Source organism: Strix uralensis, chromosome 2, assembly GCF_047716275.1.
Source record: "Strix uralensis isolate ZFMK-TIS-50842 chromosome 2, bStrUra1, whole genome shotgun sequence".
NCBI lineage: Eukaryota > Metazoa > Chordata > Aves > Strigiformes > Strigidae > Strix > Strix uralensis.
In genome coordinates this window covers 41,342,797-41,357,875 of record NC_133973.1, presented here as the reverse complement: position 1 = coordinate 41,357,875, position 15,079 = coordinate 41,342,797, and the positions used below count along the sequence as shown (strand labels likewise).

The window sequence follows — 15,079 nt, the reverse complement described above, 5'->3', positions numbered from 1 at the left end:
ATTCTATGAGGAAGACACATGCCCTGTTGATGTGAGACTGAAACCGTAAGGAGGAACTGCAGTTTTTAGACTGAGAAAGTTACCACTGACAATCATGTTGGTGGCCTGTTCATTTTATCAAAATGGAGAAAGTAGCTGGAAACAAAATTTAAAGCACTACAAGTAATTCTGGGTGAAGTAAATCCTACTTATTCTTTCTGTAAAAGAATATATGGCTCCTTACTTACAAATACATCAAGTATTCAAAAGCTAGCTGCCTGAAGTTAAGACATGAGACTGTGATTACCCATTTGCAAAAAATGACCTGAGATTCCCATTCACTTCTATGGAAATTATGAGCAGTGTGCATCTCTAAGCACAAAGAAATCTTTTCATTTAAGTACTCAAACTTGAATTCCAAGAAGTGAAATTTAAGAATTTCAACAAAAAAAATTGCCCCTGATTCCTATATTAATGACATTGAAATAATTTCTAAAAATTACTTGCTCATATGAAAGAGCAGAAAAGGAAAACTTAACATATGCAGTCAATAAGTCATTTTCTCACCTATAAAAATATTAGGAAAGAGAATTATCACACAGCCATTCAGCACATGTAATTAAATTCCTGAAATGTCTTCTAGTAAATTTAGTGTACAGCAAAAATAGTCTGTTGGTACTATTTAGTTTAAGTCCTATTGGCCTTAGCTTTTTCTTAAAAGTTCATTTAACTTGATTCTAAATTCTAATTTTAGATCAGATAGATCAGAATTAACTATGACCGGCCTGTGTTAGTATAGGGACTGCAACGTTATTTAAGTTAAAAGGACTCCTTGGAATAAAATCACTGTCCTGCCCAAGGCCTAGCTACATGCTTACAGCACAGCAAATGTATTCTCTTCCCCTTTGAAGTCTGTTGGGAGGTCCCTGAGGTACATGTATTGTCTCCCTCTGAAGATTTGGGGGTCTGGGTTATAGTATCAGAAATACTGTCTAGCATGCTTTAAAGAGGAGACATCTTAATCGTACTGTTCTCTAAAACAGGAGGTCAGGAAACTGGTACACAATGGTTTCAATTTATAAATAACTATTAGTAAGGTATGAGAACCTTGCTGCTGCATCAGAATTCAAGACAAAATTTCAATAAGCTTTTACACTCAAGTAATATAAAGAGAAATATGAGGTTATAGTATTATTTTTAATTAAATGTACATACAGAAATAAAAAAATCAGACAGAATTTCTGTAGAAACTTACAACTGTGTAGAGATTTTTCTCTTTACGTTCTCCAGTCACTAACACCATTATGACTGAAAATTATTTATGCTTTCACATTTAAACATTAACTTACTATCCAACTTTATGAAAACATGAGAAATTAGTAAATACTTGGTACTCCAGTCAGTATAGAATTAAGACAGGTTAACTGCAGTAAATATACTTTCTGTTAAAATACCTGAGGAGGTGGGGTCTTCAGAGAAGTCTGGCAGCTCTTCAGGGGGGTCACCATAGAAGGAGTTGAATTTGTGGCTTGACACAGCTGCTAGTACTGCCCCCTGAACAAAAAATACCCACAAAGTCTAAATTACACAAAAGAAGGATAACGTAACATTTCCACACACCTTGGATCACTCAGTCTCCCAAGGTCTCTCTTGTGTTGACCTTCTCAGTGAAAAGTAAATAAATTTTAGTCTTCAGCTCTGCTCCACTGTTACCAGCGACCATAACAGAAGAGCTGGTCATACAGTATTCTAACAAATAGTAAATATATTCTTTGAGAGGGGATTCGTGAGGACAATTTATGGGAAAGCACTTTAAAATAATAAGTGAGGCATAAGTTCCCATAGTACAATGTAAACAAAATAACTAATTTATTTCTCTTTCTTTCTTACCTGATTTGGTGGCTTAGCAAGTATAAAAATTCACTCTTTAAAACAACACAATACATTGTTACTTGAGAAACTGTCAGAATCTGACACAGACAGCACTAGGATATTTGACATCCATAATGTATCTATATGAAAATGTAATAATCTCAGGCTCCCAGAATAAGTGTTACATGGAAAGTTACAAAGCCAGAAAAACGGTTATCTGCTCTGACATGTATTTACTCATTCAAGTAAATTACAGTTTAACCACTTAGGTTTTAATGTCTTACAATTGTGGCAGTAGGCAAAATGGACAAGCAATTTCAGGAAACATTCTGCAGAACAGTGCTTTGGATAAAATGATAGAAAACAAATTGCACAGGTATAAAAGCTCTCAGAAGACTAAATATAGTGGCCTCCCCAGGAAGAAAGATCTGAAACTGCGTCTAGAGCAGGAAAACAGATCATATTCTAAAATGTACTAGCTAACATTTTAACGAAAGCATTACCCGGACATACAAACCACCTACAAGAAAGTGCTGTTTATCGAAAACTATGGCAACTGTTGCATCCTAACTATCAGCTGTTTTTGCAGCTACATTAAATTTTTGCAAAGCAGCAACTCAGTGTGTATACTTGATTCTGTGTTTTACCACAAATTATGAAAAAACCTCATGAATTGTAATGCTGCATGCTTCTGTTAAAATTTTCTAAACCTTTCAGTGAATTTAAAAATGTTTCTGTTAAACTTTCCAAGATAGGAACTGAAGGGTAACCATGTTGTTTTGGGTTAAAATGTTAACATTCTTTTCAATATGGCTAAGAAATAATCTTGTGTATAGTTAAATATAAAGAGAATAAACTGAAGAATACATCTTTGCTCTTCCTGAAAAAAAGACATTAAAACATTATTATATTCCTTTTATTATAAATGTAACACAATAATAACAGAAGCAATTGTACTATTCTCTCCTCTGTAATTCATATAACACAGAATTACTTAATTAATTTAAGATGAAGATCTCATACACACCTTGGTTGATACCAGACAATTTGCCCTGAAGTTTAGTTCAAAAAGTGTGCATTAAGAAAGAAAGGACGAACAACCTTAACAAGACATCATTGCAATAAACAACTGTGGAGCCCTGTTTAAACTTTTTATTTTATTGTCGACTTCAGAGCATAGATTTCTCTTAGCACTTTTAAATGAATAAAGTATCACACAAAATTCAAGTTAAGTAATTACATTATTTTATCATTACACTAATTTTACCTTTAGTTTTCGTCTTGCATTGAATTTTCTCAATTGTTCTACTGTTTCTGGAAGATGAATCTTGTATGCATAGCGGTCTCTCTCCTTAAAAAATCCCACAAAAACCCAAAATGTAAGAAACATTAAATACAAGCTCTTAATATTCTCTTGACTTTACGAGATTAGACAAGAAATGTACCAGCTAATAAGTATCCTAAGGAGAATGAGGATTTGTGGCAACTTAAGGAAAACTTCAAGAAACTGAAACTGAGAGAATTTAAAATATTTTTTAAAAATTCTTAACGTGAGCCAGGGGTATTTCTTTTTTGTAATTTTGTTTCCCACTTTGTAGTAAGACCCTAGCCTTTTGCTTTACTGTTGTGTTGATAGTCAGTCCGTGGCTAGTATTGAACTTTGAACCTGGCAAGCACAAAGTAGTCCTGGTTGTGATTCACAAATACCAGTGAAGCAACGTATTCAAGCACTAATGGGTGCTTGATACTTCAGGTAAGCTTGAGAGATGGGGTAAGTGTCCAACAGAGGAGGAAGTGCCAGCTCGATGGCTGGTGACACCAGGTGCTAGCTTACAGGAAGAATTCTCCATTGTAGATGCAGATGAAAAATCTGACAATGAACAGTGGACAGTGGGGGCAGGACATGCAGCAGCTGACTTTCTTCCCCTGCCCCAAATCATCACAGAAGCTACATACACTTATTAATTTAATGTAAATGTTTATCACATGCGTCTCCTGACTCAGAGTGAAATCACTGGCAGAAGTAATTCAGTCTCTCTACGGCACTAAAGATGTCTCTGTCTCATGCTGTATTTGGCTGCTATCCATAGATGGTCTAGAAGAAAATTCTGAGTCAGCAGGGAAGGCAGTTTATTGTAGGCAAAAATAAGAGAGGACTGACTGACAGAATGCTGGCCTAAGCTTGGAAACAAAGTTGCCTCAAACTACATCTTCTCTCTCCTTGTCTTTCAACAAATAATGGAAGATCAGAAAGAGACCACAGACATCAGAAAGTGCTATGCTATATAGGCAGAACTTGCACATTCGTATCACAGAAATATTTTTTTAAAAAGCCTAATCAGTTTAGTTGCTCAAACAAGAAAAATGGCAGTTTTCAGCCAAAATAACCCTGAACTTTAGGTGTTTTGGCACCTAAATGAGGGTAAGCTCACAAAGTGAGGAAAAAGTCAAATGACAAGCAGGTAAAACCAGATCACCTGTGTTTACCACAGACTCAATCACTGGAGTATGATCATTTGGGATTCTCAGACATGGTGTCCATTCCTATGCTCTTTGAAATATTTGATGCACTATGATGAACAGATAGATGAACAGACAGAACTTTGGTTCCTTTCGAGTGGAAAGGTCTGAACCAGCAATTTCCCAGTATTCAGAAGAGTGCCTTAACCACTGTTCTTCCCAAGAGGTTCACACTCCTGCCCTTCTTTTATAAGCTAGACCATTCTGCAGTGAGGAATACCATAGTCGGAGCCACAAAGAGAGCAGAGAATGACTCCATTCACTAGTAGTTAGACTATTTACTTGGAGGGAGAAGAATATATGAGCCAGTGTTTCCCAGGTTCTTTTTCTGTGGATTTTTCTGGTGTCAATATTTGTCTAATGTAGAACATATAAACAGTCCAGGAGCAGACATCAGAAGAGTACCCTTTCCAAATAAGTGCCCTGTTTAAGCTAATGATATTATGACTCTTTCTACCCCGGGCCCACACTGTAAAAAAAAAAAAAAAAAAGGGGGATAACAAAGAATAATAGTTAATTCAACCGTTTCTGCCAGAGAAAATACAGTGCTCTGAACTAGTGCTTGCCACTTTTTAAATCTGCAACACACCCATCATTCTCCAACTCCAGTGTCCTAATAGGACTGCTGACAAGCTCGGTGTATATTCTCCCGCTCCTGTTGTTAACCTTCAGTGTCCAGCAACTACTCTCGCACTGACTGAAACTGTGTTGTAAAGTCTGCCACCACTGAAAAATAATTGGATTACCAGATGCCATATAATATTATGTAGTTACACCAGCCTTTAAGCAAGAAACCACTACATACTTCCTTCAGTCTGGTGGGATGTTTCAGGAATCTAATGTAAGAAAGCAGGTCTATATATAACTGAGCAAAGAAGAGATCAGATATTACTCCTCTGGAGTTTGAGAGCCACAGAAAGTTACATGAATACCTTCTTCAAGCTTTATTCTATGCAGTCCTACTCCCTACACTCCGATGCTGCCAAAAATGCCTAAGTGAGTTTGCTCTTGCTGTTAAGCAAGAGTTCAAGCCTGGCAATTATCAAAAACTCAGGTTCTAATCTTGCAAAGCATTTAAAGCATATTATTACATATTTTGTACGATGTCATGTCTACTTTGAAAAGTTCAAAGAAACAAAGAAATAAATCTTTTTCTTTCTTGAAGAGGAAACTGGTATGTAAGCAGCTGCTTTTACTACCTTTAACCAGGGATGATTCAGTGCTTCATATACTGTTATCCTTTCTGCTGGATCCAGCATAAGCATGCGGCGTACCAGATCTTTGGCACTTTCAGAAATATGGCTCCATTGCCTAGGATTCATCTGATTACAAGCAAGAAAAAAAAATTATGAATAAGAATATAGAAAAGAACCTACTTCTTATGTAAAGTAATTACAAGTGGTTGGTACTTGTAAGCATTTTATCATAATAAATGTAAAAGAAAGTTTCTAGGTTTTTTAATAACTTACAAAATTATATATTAGTTGCTACTGAAATGGCATTAAAAATTGAAAACAGTGAGCACTGTATCACATGAAAGCTGACATATCTTTTGTGATTATAATCACATATATGTTATAATCACAATATAATTTTCTACCTATGCTACTTTCTGCTCAGATAAAAGTGACCCTTCACTAGAAAAAGAAAAAATAATTTGGCTTTGTCTGACAGTTAATTATGCATATGATAAATGTAGAAATTAAATCTACTCCTGAAATCAATATAAGGAATGGCATGAGAATCTGTCTATATCAACCCACAATTTCATGCCAGTGTTGCTGAGTAAGAAGGGAGTAAGCTAATGCCTGTTGTAAACTACTCTGGTCCTGTCCCACAGGTACCACAGACAATGGCTCTTACCAATATATTCCTTTCAATTTTACAACAGTTAAGCATCTTCAGCCTCTCAGGTAGGAAAGCATACTGATATGTGATCAACAATACAAGGAATTGCAACACTTCTTAGAGCAGAACTGCATCTTAGGAGACAACAACGTGAAGGATGTATTTTCATCTTGTGTGTATGTAGGTTTGTATCCAACTAGTCAAGACAATGGACATCTGATAAAACCATACTAAAGTAATAAAATTCTTTCTGTGATAAAGGATTCTATCCTTAAGCTATTTCTAGTACTTCTTTAATTTATGAAGAACTTAAGTTTTATCTAGATGGTATGCTGCTAATTTTACAAGGTACTAAATGAAAATTCAAAATAATAACCAGACTGTTTTCAATGTTATAATCTGTTCATTTAAAGAGGTCCATTTTATTTAAAATCAGTCTTTACGAAAAATGATCGCTTTAAAGTGGAGCACTCTGGAACATTATCTGGCTATGAAATACACATTTATAGTTGTGATTTGTCAGTTCTTTTTCAGCTCTAATGAAATGAAGGTAATTACAAATTTGCAGCAAGACTGTTTTGAAACCCTTATACTATTTTCACTGAGTAGACATATTATAGTGGAAACGGGAACAGAAAAGGAACTGAGAAGACACAATGTGCTGGCCATGACTTTTTTTAAACAAAGAGAAGTTAACTTGTACGCTTCCAGAAGGTTTTAGTTGCTTAAAAGATTCCATAAAGAAATCTTCCATAAAATGAAACCAGAACGTCTACCAGTCTAGGCAATCCCAAAAATAGTGCCATGAAGAAACTCTGCTGTTTCTAGGAATACAAAAACTGATCAAGTGCAGTACCACTGCTGTCACTTACATTTCAGCAGACTACTGTTAAGTTCATATAATAAAATAATATTACAGACTATCAGACAGGTTTAGTTTCCATTCTTAATTCTCTAATACACAGCTCATGTATGACCTTGGTTGCAAAGTAGAGCACTTTGTGGTATCTTGCACACACACTGATTTGCTTTCAGTTGCAAGTGGCTCCTTTTGAATCATCAGCTGCGCTTTATTACATACTGTACTAAAAAGAAAAACACATAACTACATTTTTACTGTAACATACATTCTGTTTTAAATCAGGGCAATATGACGACCAGCCTTTATAATAGCTCTTTTAGCTGATTAAAAAAATTAGATGATCTATAAACCTAAGGTAATATACAGTATGTTATACTTCACAGTTAAACCTCAGGTAATCCTACTGTGCTCAATGTACAATTAAGAGTTAGTTGCTGCACCCATTTAATATTTCATCTGAGTAAGTATTTCCATATTCTAATTTCTAACATTGATACAAAACACAGCAGAAACAAGATAGACTGGAGAGAGAAAATAATCTCTCTTCATGTGTAACACAGACATTTCTATAAGCTTCAAATTTAAATCAGACTAAATACCAAAATCAACTTCCAGAAATTTTACCAGCAGAGCTCAACTCACTGGAAAAGGATTCAGGTATATTGTCAATTACCTTGTATTTTCCTTTAATAATGCCTTCAAATAATCTTTCCTTCGTTCCATAAAAAGGCAAACAACCGCTTAGCAGGATAAAAAGGATCACGCCACAACCCCAAACATCTACAGGCTTCCCATAAGGTTCCCTTTTTACCACTTCTGGGGCCATAAAATGAGGTGTTCCTACACGCCCTAAATGGAAATAAAAACAAAATTGAGTCAAAGTGATGTGTGTCAAACATGGAAATGAAGAATATCACTGCATTAAACTAAAACGGTTAAGCTTTAAACACTACTCTTTTTTCCTTAAGTTTAGTATTTATTAAATATATCCAGTGAGACAAATCAGTAGTTTCCCTTTTGCTTGATTTATACTTTTATAAATTGGGGAATGTTCTATCCTACCCTGCAGACTGTAAAACAAGACTTATATCAAAAGCACTAAGATTGTTCAGTGAAACATGCATATAAAAGTGAAAATATACATTTGGACAACCTTTGAATCAGGTATTATTTATCCAGAGAGCATGTACAAAGATAGTCCACACTTCTTTCTTGAAAAAGCTGCCTCTAATTGGCAAGACCATAGTTGGGTCTGATGCTCTTCCCAAACCTTAGCCAGTCTATGAAACTGCCAACAAGAATGCAAAATGCTAGCAAATGTGTTGTTCATTTATTTGAAGTAGGCAATATCTCACCGCAGATAAAAAGATAATGCTAATTTGTTTCATGGAGTGCTTTCAATGAGTGCCACACAGTAATGGTTCTGGGACAGTACTGATTTTGGATTGGTAATGAATGTATACCCACAGACAAAACATATTTAGTACCAACTAATCTTTTGAGTGGATAAACTGATTGATTATAATGACTTCATTCAATTTCTATGTAACACATTAAGCCAAATAAAAGCAACAAACATTTTACCACTCTCTATAAATGTTTCCATTGTAAAGAGGTGTTTTTTTTCACTGCACAGGATTTGCAAGAATTAAGCTTTGAATGCTCAGAGCATCACTGACACTTACAAACAATACCCTGGTTCCACCAACAGAAGAAAAAACCACAACTGTAGCAAACTGTTACCACTTGTACCACCTTCACAAATTATTCTTTCTCACTGATACTACAGCAGACTTCAGAGGCTCCATTTAAGGCTTGTAGCATCTTTGTGCGGGCTAGGAGAGTTTACAATGCAGCCTAGAGAATCTGACGTGTTCACATGACACGTATTTAATTCAGTCCTGTCTTGTAAAGCGAGCCTGCACACCATCTGAATGTGAGTTAGCTCTGGTAACAAACTCCTAGGTGACTACTTGGCAGGAGCTTACTCAGTAAAGACCATCCTTCGTTTATGCCACCTAATGCAGGAACATGTGACCATGCTATGTCAACCAGTTCCCTCTCGCTCTTTTTTGCATCTACAAGGATCAAAAAACTGACAGAAGGACAGTAGCTTTTTCACCATACTATTCTTAAGGAGAAACACCACCATTGTCAAACTTTTTCACCTGGCTTTGTGTTAAACCTTTTCATTCCCACTTTATGAGGCAATCCCTCAGTCAAACAAATATTAGGAATCTGCCTGTGACAAAGGAACATTACCTCACCACTAAGCTAGCTAGTCTTAAAAAGTCCATGCAGTCTAGGCTGACATGATAGCAAAGGGGCAGTTCCTTCCCAGGCTAAAAAGTAAAACAGCAGGTGCTGCAAGTCCAGCTTATCCCTCATATCACTGGGGGAAGAGGAAGGATATTTACTTTGGACAGAAAAAGACAGAGATGAACATTCTTCTTGGTTATACACAATTTATAGTCTTGTGACATATCTTTCTGCCTAACTGATAAACCTCAAAGCCAAATCTTCAAGATCACAAATATAATGTAAAGAATTATCTCCTTAGATGACCCAAAATCTCTCTCTTTTAGATTCCTGGTGATAGGAAAGGAAAGGAAAATGGAAAGTATATACATCTAGTATGCACAAGTTGCTGAGAACTCTGGTTTTTTTGCCTCTTTTTTTTTTTTTTTTTTTTTTTTTAAATAGGCCTACAAATCTACATGTATAAGGGTTTCCTAACTTTTCATCCCCTAAGATGCCATCATTTGTGACAGCAAAAGTATCAATGTTTCCAACTCTGTATCAGGCTATACATGTACATAAGCAGCAACACCTGCCTGTTCAAACAGTATTTGTGTATCATTTAGACTGCTCATGTGACATTGGTGGTATGCACACCACAGCCTGGAAATCTTTAGTACAGAAGACATCATGCAAGACCGCAGAGCAGCCTGGTTTACCCAAGTCTTGTTTATCTCAGTGGTAAACTTCCTGGCATTTGGGCGCAGAGGTACTCACTTGCAATTTTGGAGCAGGTGTAACCTTTCTTACACATTGAAAAAAACATTTGTGGTAATAAAGCTCATTTAAGTATTTTTTATCAATATGAATGGAAAATCATATATACTTTGAAGATTCTGCCTTCCTACCAGGCTTTCTAATTGCTGTTATCAAATCTGGAAAGTCTAGAGAAAAGTGAAGCAGAAATCACTAGAAGACAAGGACAAACAAAGTGATTTAAAAGAGGCATTAAACTTCACAGAGATACACAGTCATCTAGATCAAGTAGCTAATGAAACTAAAAATCCTATGTATCAATTGATACCTAAGTTGTTTTAATGTGTATTTCCAATAATTATGTGCCACTCCTCTCAGCTCGGGACCTTCTTTGTGTTTTAAGTAAACAATTGCAGAGATGAACATGGTAAAAAAATGGCTATGTTCTGTGAGAAGTCAACCTAAAGGTTTGGGTTTTGGTTTTGGGGTTTTTTTGCCAATACCTTTAAGTCTGCTGGGCATTTACACTGCAGTGAAGGCCGACATACAGAACATCTTGTTCTGAGGAAAATGTGTCCTTGCAAAAAATTACCCATCCTACATTTTCTCCTATGGTGTAAAATAGCATATTTAGCAGGAACACATGCTACATAACAACACAATAGCATTATTGGGTGTAGGTGTTTAGGCGTCAAGGTGTTGGCAGTGGAAGACTACAGGGGTGCTCTCTTTGAGGAGAGGCTGGGGCTGCCCCATGCCACACAGCTGGCTCCAGTGGACCCACTGCAGGGCACAGCTGAGCCCAGCAGCTGAGATGGTAGTGCCTCAGGGAAAGCGTGTGTAAGAAAGGAAAAACATTGCCCAGCAGTGAAGAGTATGGGAAAAAGTGTGAGAAACAGCCTGTGAGCACCGAGGTGAGAGCAGGAGAAAGCAGAAGAAGTGCTCCAGGTGGCCCAGCAGAGACTCCCCTGCAGCCTCTGGAGAGGCCACAGTGGAGTAGGTACACCCCTGCAGCACCCCACACCAGAGCAGGTATCCACCCTGCAGCTCATGGAGGACTCCATGCTGGAGCAGGTGGATATTCCCTGAAGGAACTGTGGCTTGTGGAGGACGGATGCAGGAGCAGGCTTGTCCTGAAGGACTGAAGCCCATGGGAGGACCTACGCAGAAGCAGGAGAAAAGTGTGAGGAGGAAGGTGCAGCAGAGAGTGACCACAGCCCCCCATTCCCCATCGCCCTGCACCACTCAGGGTTGGGGGGTAAGGGAGTCAGGGGTGAGTGAATGAAGTTGAGCCTGGGAAAGGGAGGAGAGGAGGCAGTGTTTTCATTTTTGTCTTTGTTTACCACTATCCAAATCTATTTGAATTGGCAATAAATTAAACAGGTTTTTCCCAGGCCAAGTAGGTTTTACCTGTGATGCAAACTTGTAAGCAGTTTGCATGTATTTACCTTGACTCATGAGCTTTTTCATCCTATTTTCTCCCCCTGCTCTGCTGAGGAGAGGGAGTGAGTGAGCAGCCGGTGGCCCTTAGCCAAGGTCAACCCACCACACATGGTTATGCTGGTATTAACATACAGAATACTGATTAAATGGGGAAAAATAAGATGAATGTTCCTCCAAAGATACAGCTTGTTTCTTTAATTTTTAGTTTTCAAATATCACCTTACCTGTTTTAATCATGGGCTGTATAAAATAAGTAATCTACAGTGTCAAGAGAGTATCAAAAGTGGATATTTTTTAACTTCCTTCTCCCCTTCAGCAAATAATGTTTCAAGTTAAAACTATTTTGCAGAAATTGATAAGCAAGAAAAATCCTTCATTATTTATACACATCATAAATACATGCAGAACGGAATAGTTTCTTGAAACGGAGCATTAATTGCCTTCCCTAAATTTTGCAAAGCAGGGTCTTGATGGTGGACAACAATTTTAGATTTCCTTTGCCCCTCTAATACACTTTCTGACCACAAGGCATGGAAATACAAAAATACTTACAAAACTACTGAATATCAACAAGTAACAAACATAACTTGCAACAGTATGCTTATGAAAACTGCGGACAAAACATAACATGCAAGCATTTCTTATGCAGTAGGCATCCACTGCCAGCACTTTGTTTATTATCAGTGACCTTCATCATATCATAATTTTTCTCCATAAACACATTTTTTTCTAACAGAACAAGCTTCTTGAGGTCTATTTCTTACTTTCTATGTGACAATAGACAAATTATAGCCTCTTGATACTTTATTTCACTTTATCTGGTGACCTCACTTCAGAATGTGAGGCGGCTGCATGTTTACTTAGTACTCAGGTGCTCTTACAGACAAACTGACAGACTTAGAAGTTATGACTAAAAACCACTGTCCCTCTCTGATCATCCCAAATTTTCTTTCACCTCCCTTGGAAGTTAAAGATCTTAGATCACAGGCAGAAGAAATGGATCTTTGTTGCCCTGGTTGAAAAGCAATATACCATAAAAATCCAATTTAATGAACTGCTTGATGTTGAACAGAAGGAATAGACTAGTTCAGTAACAGGTAATATTCTACACAGTTGTTTAAGACCCCAACAGGATGCTGGTATAAACTAGATGGAAAATGGATGCTACTTAATAGCATGCTGAAAATCAGTACTACTAAATCTGAATACTGCCTTTTAAATTTAAAATGAGAACTCCATAAATACAAATGAAATGAGAAAGAAGGCTAGGCTAACTTAATAAAATCCTGCCATTTACCACTGCTAGGTTATAATTAGTGAAAATAATTACAGAATGATTTGGTTTTGTAACCTTTTTAGTGCAGATTACAAGATCCTGATACTTTAGACAGGAGGGTGGCAGTGGTGGTGGAAATCACAATTTCACCTCCATGAAAAGGAAAACCCAGATCAAACAGAAACTTAATTGATTGAGACTGAACTGTCCTGTTAAACAGAATTTTTAAAAAAGCATATATATGTGTATGTATGTATTAGAAACTTAAACAGGCTAAACTAATTTCTGGGACAGCTGTCATTCTCATGACAACTAAGCACTTCACTGGGTTCATCCAAGGAACAAATGATGATTTTGAGGTTATTCTAAAAACTGACCTGAGCAAGGACTGCTGAGCTGCAGTTCTGAGGTGCGCTTACTCACACATGAACTTACATAGATAGGGATTTTTCCTGTGTTGCAACTACAAGAACTGTGAGTATCAGTAACAGTATAAACAAAATCTATAGACAGCAGTCTTCTAAAATCATGAATACTCAGTGCTCTGTAGACCAAGTATCACTTCTGCTGAAAATTATCTAGTAGAAAATCTGCCTTCTAAACATATCCAGTATAAAATTTAAAAATTGTTCTCAACAATTAAGTAATTTTAAAATATTCTAGAAATTTTCGGATTTTCTTTGGTGTTTTCGGAGAAGCTTTGCATCTTTTTGGAGGCAGCATGAGAAAGAACATTAAGCAAAGGCATTTTTCTCTCTTTAATAGATAATTTCTGCCTTCTACAGGTCTTTTATTCTTCAGGATATATGAACACTCATGAATATATTTGAATGACTGCTCATGAAAAAATAACATTTAAATAAATATTGCATGCATGCATACACACATGATTTTTAGTTGTATCTGTATGTGAGAAGAAATCATATGGAAGACTGGAAACAATTTTCTGTCTATGTGCTTCTACGTTCTTCTTATCTGTTCTAGAGTAGCATTAACCGAAAATCATCACTATATGAAGACTCAGCAGTGGTATGTATTCAGTGTGATACCTCTGTCCAAATAATTGTAAATAAATGCCTACATCAAAGTGTTTGCTGACTTAGGAAGCACTCAATGCCTGAATAGGTACAGACATTAGATATCTTATTTCTAGAGGTAAGCTTTCTTACTGGCCAGTTTTGAGGCAATTTATAAAATTGCTAATTTTGCTGTTTTTTCCTGTGGATAAACAGAGCGCTTCAGTCTTCAGGTGTTGTCAATCTCATTTACAAGCACTAAAGATAAATTTTGACTTACCTCTGATAATTTAGTTTCTATGACTCTTTCCATATTATTCCAGACAATAGGGCTATGCTTTCCACAAGAAGAAGAGTATATACAGAGACCCAATCAGATTTTGTCATCCCTAAGGCAGGGGATTGATGACCAAGATATCAGAAGGAGAGTCTTTCAACAGCAGTAGTATCTGAACGATGTATAAGGAAACAACTGGAACAAATAATTTTTAGGAAAAAAATGTGAGGTACTAATAAACATCACCATCTGACCTCTCACAATAGTGTAATATGAAATATGTTCATTAATTAAGGAGTTTCTAAAAGAGTGGGATGTCCAGAATAATGTGGAAGGAATTGAAGAATCACACACAACAGATCAGATAGATCAATACCTTACTACTTTTAATTCCTTTCCACATTACTCCAGACAATAGAGATGTTTAAAGCAGGTGTACAGAGAAGATGAATAGATTTAAAAACAACAAAAAAAAAAAGGCAATTCAGCTTCAGCACAGAAGAGTGTCTGAAGAAAATGTATTTTAAAAGATGCATCAGCAGACAGCTGGACACTGGATATTTGTGTCCAGAAAATAAACAAAGCAAAGATCACATGTTAACCAGACAAATTATAATTGATTCAATGGCCTTTTCAGCCATAAAACTATGATGGAGAAAGTAAACCTAAATTGACTTTTAAACACATTAGCCTCCTGTAAGCACTCTTACATCGACCCAGATGTGAAGTGGAATTTCTGAGAGACAGTAAACCACAGTTGTATCTTTTAAATATAACAAAGTCTGTGAGAGGCAAATCTTTGAAGAGGCTCACGTATTTTTATTTTGGGGGCGAGGGCAGGGAAGTGAAATAGTGCTCTTGCTTTGCAGAGAAAAGAAACACTATTATTAAAGTGAAAGAATAATACTAGTAGGACCTCAGCTTACAAACATTTACCTCTCCTTGGAAAACAAAAAAAGGATTTGCTGTATCATTCAGACACTGATGATGGA

The 15,079-nt window shown here is 36.5% G+C and overlaps 1 protein-coding gene across 17 annotated transcripts in view; it reads right to left on the bottom strand.

Annotated features, from left to right (window-relative positions):
• Positions 1-15,079, bottom strand: part of CASK (calcium/calmodulin dependent serine protein kinase) — a 225,904-nt gene that overhangs the window by 76,086 nt on the left and 134,739 nt on the right. For 16 of the 17 annotated variants that reach the window (XM_074858493.1, XM_074858495.1, XM_074858498.1 and 13 more), the window contains exons 7-10: positions 7,755-7,930; positions 5,571-5,693; positions 3,119-3,202; positions 1,434-1,533 (exon numbers count right to left, since the gene is read on the bottom strand). In XM_074858493.1, the coding sequence (XP_074714594.1) occupies positions 1,434-1,533; positions 3,119-3,202; positions 5,571-5,693; positions 7,755-7,930 (483 nt within the window). Of the gene's footprint in view, positions 1-1,433; positions 1,534-3,118; positions 3,203-5,570; positions 5,694-7,754; positions 7,931-14,090; positions 14,281-15,079 lie in introns of those variants that run through there. The other variant, XM_074858511.1, reaches the window with a different exon arrangement.